Source organism: Crocodylus siamensis, chromosome 3 (genome assembly GCF_052110815.1).
Source record: "Crocodylus siamensis isolate JL-2025a chromosome 3, ASM5211081v1, whole genome shotgun sequence".
Classification (NCBI taxonomy): Eukaryota; Metazoa; Chordata; order Crocodylia; family Crocodylidae; genus Crocodylus; species Crocodylus siamensis.
This window is the reverse complement of record NC_143397.1, coordinates 124,320,494-124,340,217: the sequence shown is the minus strand read 5'-3', so window position 1 is coordinate 124,340,217 and position 19,724 is coordinate 124,320,494. Positions and strand designations below refer to the sequence as shown.

At 40.4% G+C, this 19,724-nt stretch overlaps 1 protein-coding gene across 7 annotated transcripts in view; it reads right to left on the bottom strand.

Annotated features, from left to right (window-relative positions):
- The window catches only part of SEMA5A (semaphorin 5A), a 612,665-nt gene that overhangs the window by 238,981 nt on the left and 353,960 nt on the right, over positions 1–19,724 (bottom strand). For all 7 annotated transcript variants that reach the window (XM_090039133.1, XM_090039134.1, XM_090039136.1 and 4 more), the window contains 2 exons: positions 10,789–10,887; positions 7,718–7,931 (listed from right to left, as the gene is read on the bottom strand). In XM_090039133.1, coding sequence (XP_089895259.1) covers positions 7,718–7,931; positions 10,789–10,887 — 313 coding nt within the window. The remainder of the gene's footprint in view (positions 1–7,717; positions 7,932–10,788; positions 10,888–19,724) is intronic.

The following is a 19,724-nucleotide window of genomic DNA, read 5'->3' as shown; positions in this document are numbered from 1 at the left end:
GTGTCCTGCCAGGGTTTGGCCATGCCCCCTTCAGCTCAGTTCTGTGGAAGGGACGGGAGGGCTGCTGTAGCACCCCCGACTTCTAGCCTGAGCCACTGCAGGCATGTGCTTGCATATCTCTCGGATGTCTGTGCAGTTACAAACTGCTTCAGCCTAGCCAGGTTAGACTAACTTAAAAAGACTGAATAAAATCAGGCTCAGGCTTTTTGAATGTCTGTCCCTAGCTGGGAAAGCTGTGTGTTAGCTATAATATATGCTACTGTTTCTTTAAATATTGCTATACTATGTACCTCCTTAGACATCATATGTGCTTTCCATGTCAGTCACTGCTCATAACAATAAAGTTACCAGCCATGTAAGTTATGTGGTATTCTTTCTCTCCTGTGCTAGTTTAATCTCCTTGCCACTGTGGAGCCACAAGACATAGTATTTGAGCCAAAGGTAGGAAGGCGCTCCACCACAACCATCATATTCTTGCTTATAAATATGTCCAGTCTGCATTTGTACATGAGTAAATACATGCCCATATGATGTGGCCAAAAATATAATTCTTACTTGCCATGCCATGCCACTGAAGAATACTTTCAACTACTAGTCATCACTTCAGTTTTATGTGAGGTATAAGGTAGCATCAACATTTTAATAATGTCACAATTCACATTTTCATGTAATCTCTCTTAGTAGCTTTGTATAACAAATTGGACAGCCAGAAGGTCAGAAGGAAACACAGTAAAACTACAATGAACCACAAGAGAATGTTGTTGGCAGTGGTTAGCACATTTCCATAATCCAATGAGTTTCCTCTCTTCAGGGCCAGCACAATCATTCAAAAACTCTTTCATCACATATGCCTGCTGGTCTACAGAAATGCTTATCCATCTTTTGAGTTGTTTAACCCTTATTTAATATCAAATATTTTTGCCCTTTCATATGACGCCATTGCATTTGATACAAAAATAAGAGGAAACGTATCAGTGATAATGATGAAGAATCATGAAAATAAATTAAGAGATTCTTGGAGAATTTTTGAGCTTCAAATGTCAGGATGTGCATCATTTTATTTGTAACAGTAAAACTGTCAATGTCATATAATCCCCAGTTTCCTTGTGTGTGCCCTGAGGTGTTATAATCATGGTTGAGAGGCTCTACTGTGTAATATCAAAGGTGGCTGAAACACTAAAAATAACCCACATAGACAGGTCTGTTTAGGTTCCTTGCCAGAAGGAGATCATCAGCCACATTAACAATGCCTGTGTCAGCCCTCAGATGGCCTGCAGCCCAACTGCATGAGAGTGAAATAACTGCTCTAGACCTGGCACTGTTCCTCAATAACTTTCCACCCAAAAGACATAAGCCTGTTCATTCATTAAAATGTTAACAAGAGCCATCTTTTTCCATGGTAGACAAAGGGCACATCTACACGTTGCTCTACGTTGCTGTAGTGATGCACTACATCACTGTACATTGACATGCTATGGCAATATAGGAATCGCATGAGTCTACCCATGATCAGCAGCTACTTTGCCGTAGTGGTATGCTCCTCCATTTTAGTGCACCACTACAGCGAAGTAGTGGAGAAAACTAACCATGAACCAGCCGCATGGCACACTATGGGAGGTCACTGAGCTGTGCTTTAGTATTTCCAAAAGGAAGTACTAAAGCACAGCACCATAACAATGTCGCTATACGGTGACTTGTAAATGCATCGAAAGGGCACCTGTTCTTAAGCCATGGCCATTTAGATCTTTGACAACTACTTGATACAAAATGACAGAAGAAAAATGCTGTAAGAACAGTTGGACTGGATCAAGAAATACTCAATTTGCATGTTAGTATATGCTGTTGTGAAAGTGTTTTCCATGAAAATATGAAGGAGAAGTACAAAAGCCATCCATGGTTATTATAGGCTATATTTTACTTGGCCCACTGGAAGTCTAATGCATTGCATAGCTGTCAGCAAGGACCTGGCTTACATGACAGGAGTCAGGGAGACACTCTACTTTGCCTGTGTAGATGGTCAGTTCAGCTGCACTTTCAAAGTACTATGCTTCCCTCTCTTCCCAGATATGTTGTACTTCATTTTACAGAACTGCATGACATTTTCACGCATTTTAATGGAAAGCATGTAGACGTCTCCAGATGGCATGTGGCTCACCATTCAGCTCTACGGGGGGGCTATAACCTCTAGTAACATGGATCTACTTGGTTAAATTCTACTTATCCTGACTGAAAAAGCATAAGCTTCTTTCAGGGCTTTGACTTGAAAAGATAGATATCAACAGAAAGATGATCTTCCTCCTGCCTACTGGTTAGAGCCCTTGCTCAGGGCATGAAAGACCCCTGCACCCTCAGAACCTACACCTCCAAGAGCACAGCAGAGTATAGTGTCCTAACTGCTAGGCATTGGGGACTGCCTTCCACTCTTTTCCAGTTGAAACTGGCCAAGGGAGTCCTGGATTCTAACCCCTACTCCGAAGTGTTTTTCTGCATTTTAAACAAAGGCTGATGGATCTGGAGCTACGCTGTTATAAACATTACTCTAAATTATATTTTAGTAGCAGAGGGCAGGATCTGACCCACTGGAGTTACATAAATGCAAGTGAGAGGGGATTTTGGCCTTCAGTCCATATGGTGAAAGAGATGGGTGCTACCAGGGGCAGATCCGGTGGGAGTGCAGTGGTGCTGCTCACAAACCACTTTCAAATTGGACCTGTAAGAGCCTCTGGAACCTTTTTAAATCCCCAAAGCAGGTAAGAATTCCTCATCCTTCCCCTCCATGCTCAAAGGCAAGTCCTCACCCCTCCCCTTCCCCTCTGCTCCTTCTGTTGGCTGCTGCTTTCCCCACTATCCCAAGGGTGGGGAAAGCTTCCAAGCTGCTCCTGCCTGTTACAACCAAGCTGCACAGAGGCTAGATTCAGCTGGGAACAGTGACAGATGCAGTAGCAATGTGTGATGGGTGTTTCCTCTCCCCGTACCTGCTTCCAGGGAACCAAGCAGGGTGGGGGAACCCACCACCTCACCCATCTTCGCTGCTGCCCTCATTGCTGAGCCCAGTCCAAAACAAGCCTGGCTGAAGTGGGCAGGAGCAGCTTTAAACCTTTCCTTGGAGCAATGGGGAAAGCAGCAGTGGCAGGCATGGTTGGGGGGAGCAGGGAAAGGGGAGAGAAGGGGACATGCCTTTGCTTATGGAGTGGAAGGCGGAGGGATTCTTACATGCTTTGGGGACTTTAAAAAGTCTGTCTGTCTGCACCACTGGGTTGTGGGGAAGCAGGTTGGTGGCAGGGGTGCAGCCACTGCTGCAGCATGGGTGGCTGCTCCTGCACCTGCCTTTGCCAAATCCTAGATCTGCTCCCAGGCGCTACTATCATGATTCAGTGGCAAATGCTTGCTGTTTGTGTTGGCCTAGTGTTTCAGGAGATTATGCAGCATCTCTATGCTTCCCCAGTGAAATTCAATCACAACAAAAATTAAATGGATCTAGACACCTCCTTTTAAGCATGTCCAAAAGGAACAATTCTATCATGTGGGGCATTTAGACATCCTAGCACAATTCAGGCCATTAAATGATGCAAGGTGGAATGGTCCTGTGCAACTTTTAACCTAAAAACAGTGCATCACTTATGCTTCTTAAGAGTGAAATAGAATTCTGCCCTGTGCCCTTTCATCAAGTTCTCTACCACCTCTCCAAGAAGCATGTGTGTGAACAACTTTATTTTCTAGTGGGGAAGGCTACTAATGGGGGGGGGGGGGACCAAAAACAGCATGCCTCACTGAGTCTTAAATATCCATCTGCTGATGCAACCTGGTTTTATTATGAGCTTCATGTCATTATGCCAAATATGACTTCCAATTAACACCACAGATCTTCTTCCTTTAACGCATAGTTGGGGGGCCTGTGAAGAATGCTGCTTTGTAACACATGCCAGAAATGTTGCTCTTAGAGGTCTGTCTAGATGGGTTACTTACAAATTCATAAAGTTTCCTACACAAAGAAGTAGCTGAAAGTAACTACAGGTCTGTACCTAGATTACAGTGAAGGGGAAGTCACATGCTGAAATGGAAATTCTGTATACAATATTTTCTTTCTTGATATTTTGAATTCCAAACAATGCTATCTCATTGAATCCCAGTCACAGTCATATCCTCAAAACAGGGAGAGCTCTATTGTCTTTTCCCTACTTTTAGCACTCTTTGTAGCAGCCCCTGGTGGTAAAGGGACTGTTTTACCACCATTCTCAATGTGCCTAGTTAAACTCTTGATTAATCTATCTTCTCAAAATAACTCGTCATTAATCTACATTCTCCAAATAAAATTTCCATTCGCAAGAATCTTTCCAGAAAAAAGTGAAAGCTAAGCATCCCAGCATATAAATAAGGCAGACGAATGATTTCTCAGAATGCTGCTCAAATATGAAAGGTGGGTCATTGCTTTCAGCTTAACTGAAAGCTTTCCAAATAGTTGAATTTACTAGGAAAAAAGTCCACTAGTTTTTAAGCCAAACAAGATCTGCCATTTTCAATTATCTTGCAGTAAAAAAAACATAACAACATTGCTAAATTTTAGAATATTGGCAAGTTCACCTAGGAAAGGCTTGAACCAGGGTCTCTGGGTACTTAGAGCAATAGTTTTACCATGTAAGATAAAAGTCAGTCTTCCTGATTGAACCATCAGATACCACAGAGACTTGCACTTCATCTATATACTGCACTCCACAAACGTGAACCAGCAACACACACTTACCTACCAACTACTGCTGTAGGACTATGTTTGACAGAAAACCTCCATGCTGGTTAGAAAAAAAATGACTCACTTACCCTCGCACCTTCTAGTACTACCTATTTTCCTCTCAGTATAGGAAGTGAGAAGCTTCACTATGGGCCAGTGTTGCAAAAGTAAGTGCTGTTTGCTGAGAGGTGGCAGAGCCATGTTTGGGCAAGCAGACAGTAATAAGAACAAGTGAACTAACCAGTATTATGACACTCCAAAAAGTCCTCGTCCCTCCCCATTCAGTTAAATAAAGTTCTGCTTCAAGCAAGATTTCATTACAATTCTTATTTCATACTTATTCTAAAGTTAAAATCTAGGACCCGGCAATCAGCTTAAATCCAAATAGATGCCATTGTTGAAGCTAAGAAAATACATCCAGCTAATGCCTCTGACAATAAAAAAAACTTAGGTTTCAGTGGACTGTGAAATATAAAATGTCTTCTGCTTATTAGTAACTCTAAGTTCCTGTATCCATAAAGCCTTATTCGTGCTCTGAATTTTACGCGTGGGAACAATCTCATAGGAATACACAGGTGCATAAAGTTAAGCAAGCCATCCTGATTTCAGGATCAGGGCCACAATGTTTATATGTTGTGTTATTTACCGTAAGATATAACACAATGCATCTTCCTAGCAAGGACAATCCCTAGGAAAAATGATAAATTATGTACTAAATTGCAGATATTGTTTTAGAAAAATCTGTAAGGCTTTTACATGTAAATGGACTGGGAACTGGCCCTGCTGGGCCTTAGTAGAAGCTCCCCATTTTATAATTCCTCCCAGCAGGAAGTCCTTATCTGCTGATTATGACTTGTGGCACAGGAAGCATTGCTGAACAGAGATTGCATTAGCTGTTGTAACTGGCCACACTTTGGCCTAGCCACTTTCCCTAGGCTACACACAACTTCAAAGGTGTTGGCCTGCTACTTAGTTAAGTTAAAAAAAAGCACATGGTTTTTGCCTGTCAAGACAGGGCCCTCCAGACAGCGAAAAAAGTTAAATCCATTCTAAATTGCTTACTGTTTGTTTCTGCTTTTCAAGGAATTTAACAGATCATTCAAGACTAGCTACTGTTGTTGGTGGGCTGAGCTGTCCTGTGTAAGCACACACCTGAGAGACACTGCACAGTTCATCTCTGAGCCTGCCATCACAGACATATACCACTCTTTTATGCTCAAGGGTACATTTCTACAAATCACTGTTCTATTTACATTTCCTCTCCCAATAATATAAGCATTAAATGCCTACACAGAACTACAGTGATGCAAGCTGGCCTTTGGAATTAAAGATCCTTCACTCTTTCCAATTCAGATATCCATGCTCATATACGTAACTGCTGCAAACAGGCACCCTGGATTAAGGTTTCGCATACTAACTGAATGCAATCCATATTAGGATTGTTAATGGTCAGCCTGGCTGTATCATATAGGCTAAAGCACAGAAAGTGATTCTTATATGAAATGTGCCTTATGAAATGCATAGGATTCCCAAAGGACTTTCACTATGTAATTGCCATATAAATTCTGTACAGAAAGCATGCACATTATGTTGCTACCTTCTGTACTTGATACGTTAAGTAAATCACACACTTGGTTCTGATACATGTAGTGAGATTTTTAGATTAAAGTAGTTTGGATAAACTTAGAGAAACGTAAGTACCCAGAATTCCTCTCTTACGATAGGTAAGAAAGTTAGGATGGAAGGAAACTAGGAAAAAAGAGCGAAAAAATGATCATCATTTAAAAGGTATTACTTTATGCATATCCTTTGTTCATTTTTATGTCATAGGAATCAGTTGAAAGAAAAATGTCAACTTTTTACAGTAAGAATATTTTCTGCCTTGGCTGGCAATGTCTCACAGGGCCTATATTTCAAAATGTGATCACTATATTTGCATTTATATTACTTGTGGGTATAGGTCTTGAGGCTCACAGGCCTTCTCACACACACACAGATTTGAACCTATGTCTATAAGCTCTTCCTGAAGTGGAGCTATGCTCACTTGTATGTGCAAACATGTTTGTTCATGTAAATGCTACCATCCATATATGCTAGTGAAAGCAACAAGAACTGTACAAACACAGCTTTATGGGCACAAATAGAAGAAGGATTGGATCCCCTTTGACAGTGCGGAGTGCTGCATCAAATGCCCTGCATCGTAATACAGGGTCTTCATAAAGTCCTGGCGCATTTTTAAACTTTAATAACTTAGGTTGTAGGTATGATAGAAACAATCTATAAACAGCACTTAAAAGCAAATTTATTAAAGTTTTAGGACAACTAGAGTACACAATGCCACCATCCATCATGATACAGTGCTCAATCCGATCTTCCAACTCCTTGAAAACATTTCCCAGTTGCTCCTGAGTTACTGCACTAAATGCATGGGTGATCCTAGTACTAAGTTCCACCAAAGAACGTGGTTTTGACAAATAAACTACACTTTTAACATGTCCCCATAAAAAGAAGTCCAGCGATGACAGGTCAGGTGAATGAGGTGGCCAAGCAATCGGTCCACCTCTGCCAATCCACTTCTCTGAGAAAACATCATTTAGGAACTGTTGTACATTCAGAGCGTAGTGGCATGGAGCTCCATCTTATTCAAGAATAAAATCATTATTACTTATGAAGTCTAGCATTGTGTACTCTAGTTATCCTGAAACTGTAATACATTTGCTTTTAAATGCCGTTTACAGATTGTTTCTAGCATACCTACAACTTAAGTTATTAAAGTTTAAAAGTGCACAAGGACTTTATGAAGACCTTGTATACTGACCTGCATTTTGTATGGACTTAGCTCTGATCAAAGAAAGGGAGGTGTAGGAATAATTTTAAAATAAAGATAATATTTCAAAAGCCTTCAGGCCCCAAGCACAGACTTTACAGAATGTGGAGAAGTGGAAAGCTGGCCTGCTGTACACAAATGTACTGAAGCTTGCCAACACTCACCATTCAGCCACTTGGAGTTGTATTGTGCAGTGCGGAGAGGAGGAAGGGCCCCCAAACTGCGATAGATGGCAGGGTCCCTTCCTGGAAAATCCATGGCAGTAGCAGCATATAACTCCCCACTGGAAGTGAGAAGAGCTGTGGAGTTGTGTTGGGGACTGTAAGGACAGCGAGCCATGCCACTGATCTGATCATGTATCTCTGTTAAGTTACTTAACTGTAAACAAGAGGGAAAAGACAATTAAAACTACATAATATTTACAAGAAGAATCAAACCACATAACCTGTGTAAAAACATATACAAAAAGCTCAAATCAGGTCCCCTGTTATAATGTGGACAATAGGCAAATCTGTTTGTTTTTCTGAGACTGGCCCAAATAAAAGGCATTATCCCAATGCCCAGCTGGCTTCCCTTTTGCATCCAACATGGTCACAGTCTTTCATCATGAAAGATCATAGATCTGGCTATTACAGCTAAGATATTCAATAGGGCTGTGCGAAATTTCAATCAGTGTTTCATTTCAAAGTTGTCTCGACACATTTCAAGCTTGAAACGGAGAAATCAAAATGAAACAAAAGGCTTAGAAATGAAATGAGGGCACCTGAAATGTTTCAAAAGTTTCAAAATGTTTGGAGTTTTGAAGCAGCCCGATGGCAGGAGGTGCGGGAGAGCCAGGCCTGGTTTCCGAGTGGCTCTGCCAGCCCGACAGAGCTCAACCTGCCTCCCAGCACTGCTGCACTCCTCCTGGGGCCACAGGCCCCGGTATCTGTGAGCAGGATGACAGGAGGCTGCTGCTGCTGCTGTCTGGGGCCAGCAGCAGCACAAGTCTGCTTAGCACCAGTCCCAGGTGGCAGCAGCAGCCTCCTGTCATCCCAAGTGCAGATCCAGGGGCTTGCACCTCCAGGAGGAAACCGGCACAGTCCCACTTCCCTCCCATGGGTGTGGGTTCCCAGATCTACGTGCAGGATGACAGAAGGATGCCGCTGCAGGCAAGTGACATGTTTTGCTTGTCATAATTTTGAGGTACAATTTCCCAGAAACCCCTGCACCTATCTCCTTGACACTCTGTAATCTTCATGCCCTCAGAAGGGGGTACCAGCCCTGCAATTTTCATCTGAATCAAGCAAGAAATGACAAAGTTATAGGCATTTTCATGATTCCCCATTATAGCCTACAGGCAAAACGTCAAAATGTGTCAAAGCTGTGAAACGGTTTTCACAAAACAAAATAGAACAGTATGTTGAAACTAAGCAAAACAATTAAATGAAACACTATCCATTTGAAATGGCAAAACAGAAGTCGAAATGAAATGGCGCTGTTTCGCACAGCCCTATATAGCACTTGACAAACATATAAAAACGACCCTTTGGATTTGTTGTTGTTTTCCAGGAATCACACAGAAATAACAAGCTCAAAATAAAAATGAGTTCTTCATCCTAGTGGAACTGCCCATTTGACACAGTAAGCCTTAATACTTTCACCCACAAACTGCCATCATGAAGTTAATACAGTGTCTGGAAATGGATGGCCATCACATTTAAGTAGCATACAGCTTCCCAGAGATTTGACACTGAACAGATATGTATGTAATTGTTTTGCTTAATGCCCCCCCCTGCCATGCCCTTCCTCCCAAAAAACCTCCCTGTTCTTGCCAGGGATGTTTTGATTTTTATTATAATTTTATTGATCCTTAACTGAGTCTCACTCTTTCTCTCTCCAACTGAAAGCTATCTCCTTGATCAATATTGTTCCTTATGATGTCTTTTAAATCTATACATTACAGAAAGGGACTGCTGTTAGTGAAATGATGACAACTTTTTCCAAAAAAACAAAAGTTTTCTTGCTGATACTAACCAGAAATCCGTCATACATATACTTACCTAAATTTATGTTTTTTCCACCCCCCCATGGCTACACATCCCTATTTCTGTTAGCACACTAATGCATTAATTGGATGTCCAAATTCCATACATCATGTTTCATAAATCTCCCTTTTAGGTACACAGTTACTTCTAGTGGTGGATTTCAGAAAAACTATTAAACTGCATGCATTTGAGAACCATTCCAGCTAGCTCCCTTCTTGTGGATGACTAGTTTATATAATGCTTTAAAGTACAAAAATAATTTTTAAAAAGTTCAATTAAGCGACTTTTGAAAAAAATGAAGGCAGTTTCATGTTTTTACCATAAACTATGGAATCCAAGTTAATATGCATCTTCTCTCAGTGTATAGATATTTGTATATCTGTATCTTATGATCTGTCTCTCTGTTCCCAAAACAGAAGTCATCCAGAAGATGACTTTGGAAAGGTTTGGTATGATTCACAGTCATGTGAATCACTTTGTTTTCTCTATGCTTTCTTGATGAAAACTAATCACTTAGCCCTTTCATCTTCTATGAACATGGAAAATTATTGTACTACTTATATTAAATGGTGCATGCTTCATGTACTTGACATTGTTCTGACAAGTCTGAAATATATTTGAGAAAGCAAATAAAAGGTGATTAGTTTTTAAGTCAAAGCCCTAGTCTAGTTATTTAAGTCTAGTTTTTTAACTGATCAGTCTCTTTTCAATCAGTATGTTATAGCTGTCTTGCATCCTTTTTTCTGTTAATGCCTTGTTCGTGCAAATTTAGTGTTTGCATCAAATGTCATTGGCATGACAACCTACAGAGTGAAATACCGTGGTGTTTCAATACATAGGTAGCATCCATGTAAACTTCCTCACATTATTCAACAATGTGCCACATGCCCAATTAGAAGGGACCATGTCCAGAAGAAGCTATTTCAGCCTTGAAAGGTGACTGAATCTCTCTTAACCAGCAAGAATCTCCTTAGTGTCAACTCAGATGCCCCTTGTTCTGTGATATGAAAAAGTGTTTACTGTTCAGATCAAAACTTTATCTTACTTGAGAAAAAACATTAGGGCTGCATTTGAACTAGCCCTGTATATGCAGAAAAGATCAGTACCAAACTAAAGAACTACCTACTCCCCCTTTAGGAAATGTTTGGTTTCAAAACAGCAACAATGCTCCTTTCTGAGTAGGGGCAGATTAAATCATTGACTCATACCGTCCGATTGGTACAAATAGGAGTGAAAGCATTGGTTCCACAGGTGAAGAGACGATCACCACCAACAAGAAGTACACGGATATAGTTCTGGCATTCTTCCTGGCATGAAGAAAAGAAACAATGTATTCAGTGCTGTTGCAAAGGAGTTACCAATTCTTTGGTGTATATGACAATAATTCTTTTAATGATCTCATGTGTAAGTAATCAAGTCTTACACAAACTGAATGCCTAATTACAGGATAGGAATATATTAATCTTAAGAAAATCCCTTAGCAGAGTCACACAACCCTGTGCCATACTGAATGAAACTTATAAATGTTTAAATGTTTATCTATTTAAGTGATACATACCACTTTGAATAAAAATATCTGACCCACAAGACAAAATGCTATATACTCAAGACAAGCTAGGCCAGAAAGCAAGACGGTCAATAAATTGGCCACTGGTTGGAATATACTGAAGCTACCACAGATGTGCTAAGTATGTGTTAAGTCTCTGGATGCAGATCTACCCTTTTACCTTCTTACAAGTGCACAATATAGTTTATTAAAACATGCTGAATTACATGCAAAAGATATACATTTCACCAACTACAGAGGTCTCTCAAAATGGGTACCACCCTTTTTCACTAGGCAAATTCAGCCTTGAAGAATGATGCTACCTTTTTTTATTCCATTAAAGAATATGAAGTTTTCCAGATATCAATTTCTCTACTTTTAGAGGCTAAAGGCACTAACAGTAAACTTTAGTATTGATTCATGGAGGACTTTTTGCTGCTAAAGATATATCAAAACTTTGAATCAGGAATATACAAACACTCCTATTAGATAATACCTTTAAAATGAAGCAAAGAAGTTATATGCTTTTAGGAAAACCATTCATGGACATGTTCACAAATCAAATGCACTGCTAAAATCTCTTCCCCTTTACTCCTGTTGCACAAGAACACTTTTGGGTAAAATTTTAAAACAGTTAGTGGAGATTTAGCCACATGGCTCCTACTGGTATTAACTGGAATCGTGTAGCTAAATCTGCACACTTTGAAGAGGTACCTTGTTACATTTCAGAAAACCCCATTATCTGGGCTATGGCTACAAACACTGACAAAAATGCACCATGTGTACATCTTGCAAATAGGCTTTAATTCTGGAAAATGGGAAAAACACCCTGCATAAATTGAACAAGACCTTGCCAAAATGCAAAACGCAATGAACAAAGCTACAAAGACTCATGAGGCAAGTCTCACAAATGTTTTACTCTAGTAATCTTTTCTTCAGTATCAAAAATACAGGAAAAAGAGATAACTACACAACTGAATGCTTCAGTTTCTCAAGTCAAGTAACTTGTTTATTAAATTCAGCTTCTAACATCTCCCAATTAACTCTTAAAAGTTTTTTAAATGTTTTCAAATTCAGAGGCAAGAATCTCTAACAGTGTTATCTTTTGTTGGACCAACTGCATAGTTGGGATAGAGCTAGACAACTATATAGTGGGAGCAATAAAAGACATTACCTTAAGAAATCCTTGCTTTTCACACAAGTCCTGGACCATCAAGGCTACAATATTATTCTAACAGTTCAACTACAGACTGAATTTGTAAATTTTACATTGTACCTTTCATTTTAATTTACGAGAACTGTGTTCTAAATGCTCTTTGAATCAAACCAAAGTAATTAATATTGTATATTGATACACCCTGGAACAACCTTTTAAACTTTTGGAAATGATGACCAAAATTTTGGCTATTTTTCTTGCTACAGGTTTCTGTTTTCATTCAGTGCGAATGGAATGTTATCTTTGTTTCTCTGGACAGAAGGTGTTGGCAAGCGAGATCCATTGAGAAATAATAGGAAACTTTTTTTTTCTTTTGCCATCCACCCTTTGTAGCAAGCACTTGGAATTTAAGTGTAGGGAAAGCAAGTGGGCTGTAACATTACAGCCCATCCAGTCCTATTCAATTCTCTTCATACTCCAAAGCCTGCTAAAATAATTCTTTGGCAAAATGAACTGCACACTGAGTGCCCACTCTCTGCATTTAAGAATGATGTTCTTTTTTCAACTTTAACATTCTTAATATTTTTAAGATTCTTTCCTCTTCTGCCTGCAATCCCTATGCTAACTTTGCAACAATTCATACCATGCAACAGGATAAGTAAAAGATCTGTGGTCAAATGTATTTGTGTTGCAAGTCTGCTGAAACCAAAATAGATGCAGCAGTGGCCCAAACCAACCTTAGTGACATTTTTACAAGAAACCGCATTAATGAATGTTTAAATTAAAATTAAATTAAAAATCCTAGGAACGAACTCAAAAGCACATTGTCTTTCAAGGATTCATGGAATACTTTTCATACAATTAGGTATTCTTCCTAATTCCTCTAAAAACAGCAATAAAGTACAGGCAATTAATAAAAGTCAAAAACTGTTTAGTTGTGTGAATTTTGGTCATCTCTAAAAGAATCACTTCCCTGCATTTGCAAGTAACACTCCTGTTATTACAAACCAATAAGCTGTTGGGTTTTTTTGCAGAAAGAACATACTGTTGGTTTATTCAGTGTACAGCCTACTACTGTAACCCCATGCACTGGGGAATCTAGGATTTTGAAGACGGGTGCAGATGGTGTGGTGCATATAACATATTTTTCTCCATTTCAAAAAGAAACTAGAAGCTTTACTAATATGCTAGAGGCCTAAAGTTATATACTTTTCAGTTTAAGATCAATAGCAGAACAAAATATAACTTTATTGAAATGTCATTAATTTGCTATATATTACATACAGAGGCACAATAAACTAGGCATTATTGTTTCAGTAGACCTGTAGCCACTGGAAATAAATGTACATATCTTTTTCAGATTCATAAAAGAAAATCTAGCCTTCTTGGGCACCTTGACAATACATCCAGTGCTTTACTGAAAGTTATTTCCATACCTGTTAACAATTACCTGAGTTAAGATTTCCACACCTGAGCTAATGTTTTTGCTAGAGCTAAAAACAATCTGCAGTGGTGTGAAACAGCAGCTAACAGACAGCAGAATTGCAGAAGAAAGGATAGCTTGATTAGTAGAATATAAAAACTATTAAAAAGGAGAAAGGGTCATTAACACCTGTGAAATGAAGCATTTAAAATATAAATTATAATCAGCCATGAAATCAATCAACCCTGTCACTGCTGCCTAAGTGAAAATGCTTCTGCCACTGCCAGGCAACTGATTTAAATGTTAGGTGGACCAGAAGTTAAAATGGGGTACGACTGCAGCAATGTACACCCTTCTGGATCCGCCTCTTTTTTCTTCTGCCTATTCTTTCTAATCAAGCTGTATGCATCCATGACTCTACTCCAGTCATGTGACCTTTCCCACCATATCTCCGTAATCCTAATTACCCAATAATTCTATGCTTCGACTAGGAATCCCAATTCTTCCTGTTTGTTCCCTTTGTGTCTCACATTAGTATATAAACACTTTAGGTATTTAACTGACTGTCCTATCATCTGCAGGAGAACACCACTAAAGCTTCTGTTACTGTTTATCCTTGCTAAGTTTTTATACAGGTCCCAGGGTCTTTACTTACTTCTGGGTGTTTGTGTCCATCCCCTGATGTTTAAGAAAGAGTTTAAGTAAGAATATTGGAAGCAGGATTGAAAAACGGATACCATTTCTTCAATTTTTGTTACACCAGGCATATGATTTAATTTTAGTGCCATCTTGACAATAAAAGAGTAATCTAGTGGTAGATATTTATTTGCTTGCAGAAATATTTGTGGTTTCAATCTACCATTTCAGCAATGTCCAAGGGCAAGATCCTGTTTCACCTAGTAGGTGCCTAAATGTGACCCTCTTCCATTCTGCTGAAGTCCCTGAAAACATGCCAGCATAACCACTTTTCTAATATGCCAGCATCTGAGCCTTAACATTGCATCACAAATAGCAACAAGAACAGAAGGACCACTTTTGTTGGTAAGGGTTTTTCAAGGGCTTCATCACGGGAGAACAGAATCATACTTAGGTGTCTAATAGGAAAAGCAGAATCTGGTACTGAGGTTTCAGAGCCTAAAATCAGTAAATATAAAAGGAATCCATTGCACCTATTTAAACAACTATTTTTACTACATTATATGCCTTTAACTCAAATATCATATTTACTTGGATATAAGACCAACTTTTTTCCATCAATCAGCACAGAGGTGAGGGGGGGAGAACCCCTTACCTTCTAGTCACATACAACAAAATCTCATTCAATACCTCACCTAGCGTTAAACTGCTGCAAAAGTAGCATTTACTCAGTAATGGAAACCAAATCTAAAGTTGTTCAAGTGCAGCCAACACTAACCATGGCTACAAAAAACCATGGCTCATATTGAACAAACATCACAAGGCTAGGTTTGTGCAGCCAATCTGAGTAAGATATATGCTAATGCACATTGCACACAACCCCTTGGTGCTGACTCTTTCTATGTCATGGTGAGCTGCTTCATTATATACATTTCTACTTCCTCTTCATCCCCACAGCTGAACTGTACATTTCTTTCCCTTTTCCGATGAGTCCCGTTTCTTCACCAGCCTTAACTTTCTGGCAAATATAACCAAACTGGCCCCCAAACAGTTGACCCAGAATCCCTCTGTTGCCCCCTCTCTCAGCATGCCACATAGGATTAGTGTGGCCCTGCTCTCCATAAAGTGGAGCCAGACCAGATTGCCCTGCACCTCATCTGCGTATACATTTTTGGAGGATCCCAGGATTTGTAATAGGAACACCTGGTTCCAGTCATGAGTGAGAGGCTAATTAGTATGTGGATCCTTTGTGGGGTATCTGGAGAACAAATACATACCGAGCAACACTGAGCTGTAGGGTCATGATGGCTTGAAATGCTGTTGACTCTGCTGGAGCCCAGCCTAATGAAATATATGGTAAATCATGCACCTTTTGGTTTGGACTAATGTAATTCATAGTGGGCACATCTACACATGCCCCCAACTGTTCAGTAACCACCATTACTGTGCAGTCCCAGTGGTGCACAGGTTGTTCCGAACCCTATTGCACAGTAGCTCATTGCTACTGAGCAATGGGGTTGGGGGTCACGGTTCATGCCCGCTGATTCTACATCGCCATAGCTCTTTGCTACAATGATGTAATGTCTCATGAAGATGTGCCTAGTCTGTACCCTATATAAGTAGGTATAATAGTGCTGCTTAAAAGTGTGTTTGTGGAGTACCTGTGCTAAAACTTGCAGCAATTTCAAAAAAGGGTAAAATCCATCAATTCTGGATGAACGAAGGGTCCAACAGTAAGGAATGGAGGAATGGGATACAGAAGAAAGAAATTATGGGGCAGAGGACAAGGGAGCTACTTGACCCCCAAATTTATTCTTCCTACTGTAGCAGTCAGATGGGGCAAATTCAAGGCATACTTCCAATAATAAGATTTTATACCTGGAAAATTAAACAAATGCCTAAGTTTTCTACATATAGAATCTAATTATTGGAGGGGGTCATCTTGTATGTGAGTAAACATGATAGTTGTATTTTGATTTATAACCATTCCTGCTTAAAGCTACAACCGAAATGATCCAAATATAATGTGTACGTTTCTGCAGTGTTCTTGACTTATAAATACTAACACTTGCTAGCCATATTTTATTTGGCTTACTCCTTAATCTACTAGTTATTGTAAGCAACAGTTTATGGGTTAAACTCTATGAAGTTTAAGGTACAAACATCAGTCAGCTGAAGTTAAGTGTGCATTACACTGTCATATGTAACACATATCCTTATATATTTTCCCTTCCAACTCTTTTCCTTCCTTGACTCCTTAACTTAAGGCTCAGAGTGGCAACTATATACAAAGGCTGGAGGCAATATTTAGTGCAACCTCCTTCTCAGATAACAAGGTCATATTTAGAGGGCCAGAACTCAGTAACTCTGCTCCAGGGTGCAGAGAAGGTATTTGAACTGTACACCTTAGGTAAGCTCCATCCTTCGGGCAAAATATACTTAACGCCTCATTTGTCCCTATGATGCAATGACCTTCAAAGAGGGCAAACAGCAGAATTTTCAATTTGTGAAGTCTTCCCCCTGATTCTTTCATCAAGGAAAAAGGGAATAAATAGGTTACCCCCCTCTTAGCCAGCAGACTCTATTTTGTTGACTGGCCCCAGGCCCTGGACAAATCTGCTGAAGCATGATTCAGAAAAGTCCTTCTGCCACAATTGTCTCTTGTGACCTGCAATGACACGCACCTCCAGGGATGACTGTGATGCACCCCCATATCTGGTTCATCTCTTCTTCTTGCCATGCCTTGATGCTAGACTTAATATGCTGTTTTAGGAGGTTGCCTTTGGCTCACTGGACCCAGCCATGGGTGACCTGCTTCCCCTTTACTCATCTCCAGTCTATTAATCTGGCTAGCCTACACAGGGATCTGTCCTTCTCTTTCCCTCACCCTCTCTGTCTTTGGCTGGGGCTTCAGGCCCTGCCCGGACTCCCTCCCACCTAGCTTCATTCTAAGCCCCTGGCCTGTCTGAGCTTTGCCCCTCTCCTGGGCCTCAGCCTGGACGAGGTTTCTGTCTACTTCCCTCCCGAAACAACCACACACACAAAAGAGAAAAGGGTAAACAGAAGTAAAACCAAGGGCACTCTGCTCTGCAACCTCCATACCCCCCTCAAAACCTCCATACCTCCCTCCCCAGTCCAGCAGGTGTTACTAACAAAGGAACACAATAAAAAAAGAAAAATAAGTAGATCCTTATTGGGTTTGCATAAACAGCCCTCAGTCCTTGGGGTGCAGGCATGGGCGTCCCATGGGACTGATGAAAGACCGACGCAAAGTACCCATTTAATAGCTTGGCTTTTTCTTGGGCATCAGTTGTCCCATCTAGTTGAGCAGAAGTCCAGTGTTGCCCTTGCTTTTCCTCCGGCTCCCACATATCTGAAAAAGGACTTTTTATTGTCCTTGATGCTCAAAGCTAGTTGGAGTTCACTTGCAGCCTTGGCTTTCCTGGTTTGCTCCCTGCAGGACTGGACCAGTGCAGAATATTTCTCCTTGGAGGTGAATCCCATCCTCCAACCTTTGTAGGCCTTTCTTTTTAGCCTCAGGAGGTCTGCTAGATCCCTGGAGAGCCAGGGGGGCTGCTGTGCCCTCTTGCTGCCTTTCCCCCAAGACAGAATAGGATTAGCTTGTGCGTTACAAGATCCTTCCTTCCATTCCAGAAAAGGGCTTCTCCAACAATGCAGAAGGAATTAGCCTCATGTTATTATAACTTTGATTCCTTCCCCATCCTGGGATTTGATGGGGTAAGGGGGAAGGACAGTGAGCTCTACAGAAAGAAAACCAGCTCCTTGGCCTGTCTGTCTTACCTCCTTCATCTACACAAAAGCAGAACCCACAGCTCTGCTATGAAACAGCTTTTGTAGTGTTGGTGGGCAGAGGTAGCCTGCTCTGAACATAGAGAATACCTCCTATCTGCAGCACGGGTTATGTAGCTAATTAAAATACATCAAATGCTCCTCATTTTACCTGGTTATTTCAATCAGTTAGCAGAACACAACCAAAGACAAAGAAAGTTTTCCAGACCCCATTATTTCTCTCTTTTTTTTAATCCTCAACACAATAGGAATTAAAACAAAAAAAATATAAACCACTTAAAGACCTGGACTATCACCCTTCCCATCCCTGCCCACGCTCAACCAAGGTCAGCAAGATATAACGGGGCCAAATCCAGTTTGGTCCGATGAGCACCTAAACAGGCACTAAAGTTCCAGGGAGCCATCCAGTTCGGCCCCACTGCACAGGCTACTAAATTTAATAGGTGCCAAAGTTTAGCTGGCAACTCTACTTTGGATTATAAAATTCCATGGGCACCCAGATGTGGACTCCTAAGCATGCTCAGGAGGTATCCAGTTTAATCACCTGGCATGTTCCAGCAGCCTCCATGTCAAAAGTATTCAGCATTCCCACGCTTCAAGCTAGGGATGAGCTTTACTTAAAGTACTCTGCCACCATTTTGAAGCATGAGATGATAAATACACTTAATACTGCAGGCACTTTAGAGTGGCTCTAAAAGCCGCTCTAATTAAAGTAACCCCTGACCCCTGGAGCACATGTAAAGATTCCCTAAGTGCCCAGTGAGATCTGATCCATTAGACCTACTCTGAGGACTAAGTTAGTTGGATTGCAAGTGATATCTCCAGAGCAATACAAGTCAGGCATCTAAGCTCCTGCCTGACTGGGTGTTTCCTACTGGCTAGCTTTAGATACTTCTGGGGCCTTCTGCAATGTCCCTTGGAGGCATATACAGCAACACAAACTGGATCATCTCTTCTGGGGCAAAACACACAGATTTTAAGCACCTTAACCACTATGTGTAGACATAGTCAAGGCACAACTGGTTTTTAGGCCCAAACTCCAGACCCTTTATAGCAATATGAGCAACGATAGAGTAACACAGCTTGTAGATCAGGATTATAGAACGCTATTTTCTTTAATGGGGTATGAGGGAAGAAAATGAAAATCTGCACTTGCACATCACAGTACCAAGGTCCAGTCTTGTTTAAATGTATTCTTAGTACTTCTCTTGGAAAAGGTGTTTAATAAGAACATATGATTTTGCATTGCTAGAAATGAACGTAGACATTTATTGCTAGCTTTGGACAAGGGAAACATTCAATGCTGTAAAGATAAGATTCCAAGAATGTTCCTGCAGTTTCAGAATTCCTCTTCCTCTCATTCATTATGCCAGATGATAATCACTGTACTGTGATTCTCCAACATGGGTTGGCTGTTCTTTTCATAGTTTTCAGACTCAAAAAAATAAATAAATAAAATCCTACTGCTAAAACACTGGGGCTTATGCTTTTATTTACACACAACACATTCCTACCATGTAATTTTCCACTATGTAGCCTTTGATCAAAGTAATTTGTCTTATGCATTTGTAAT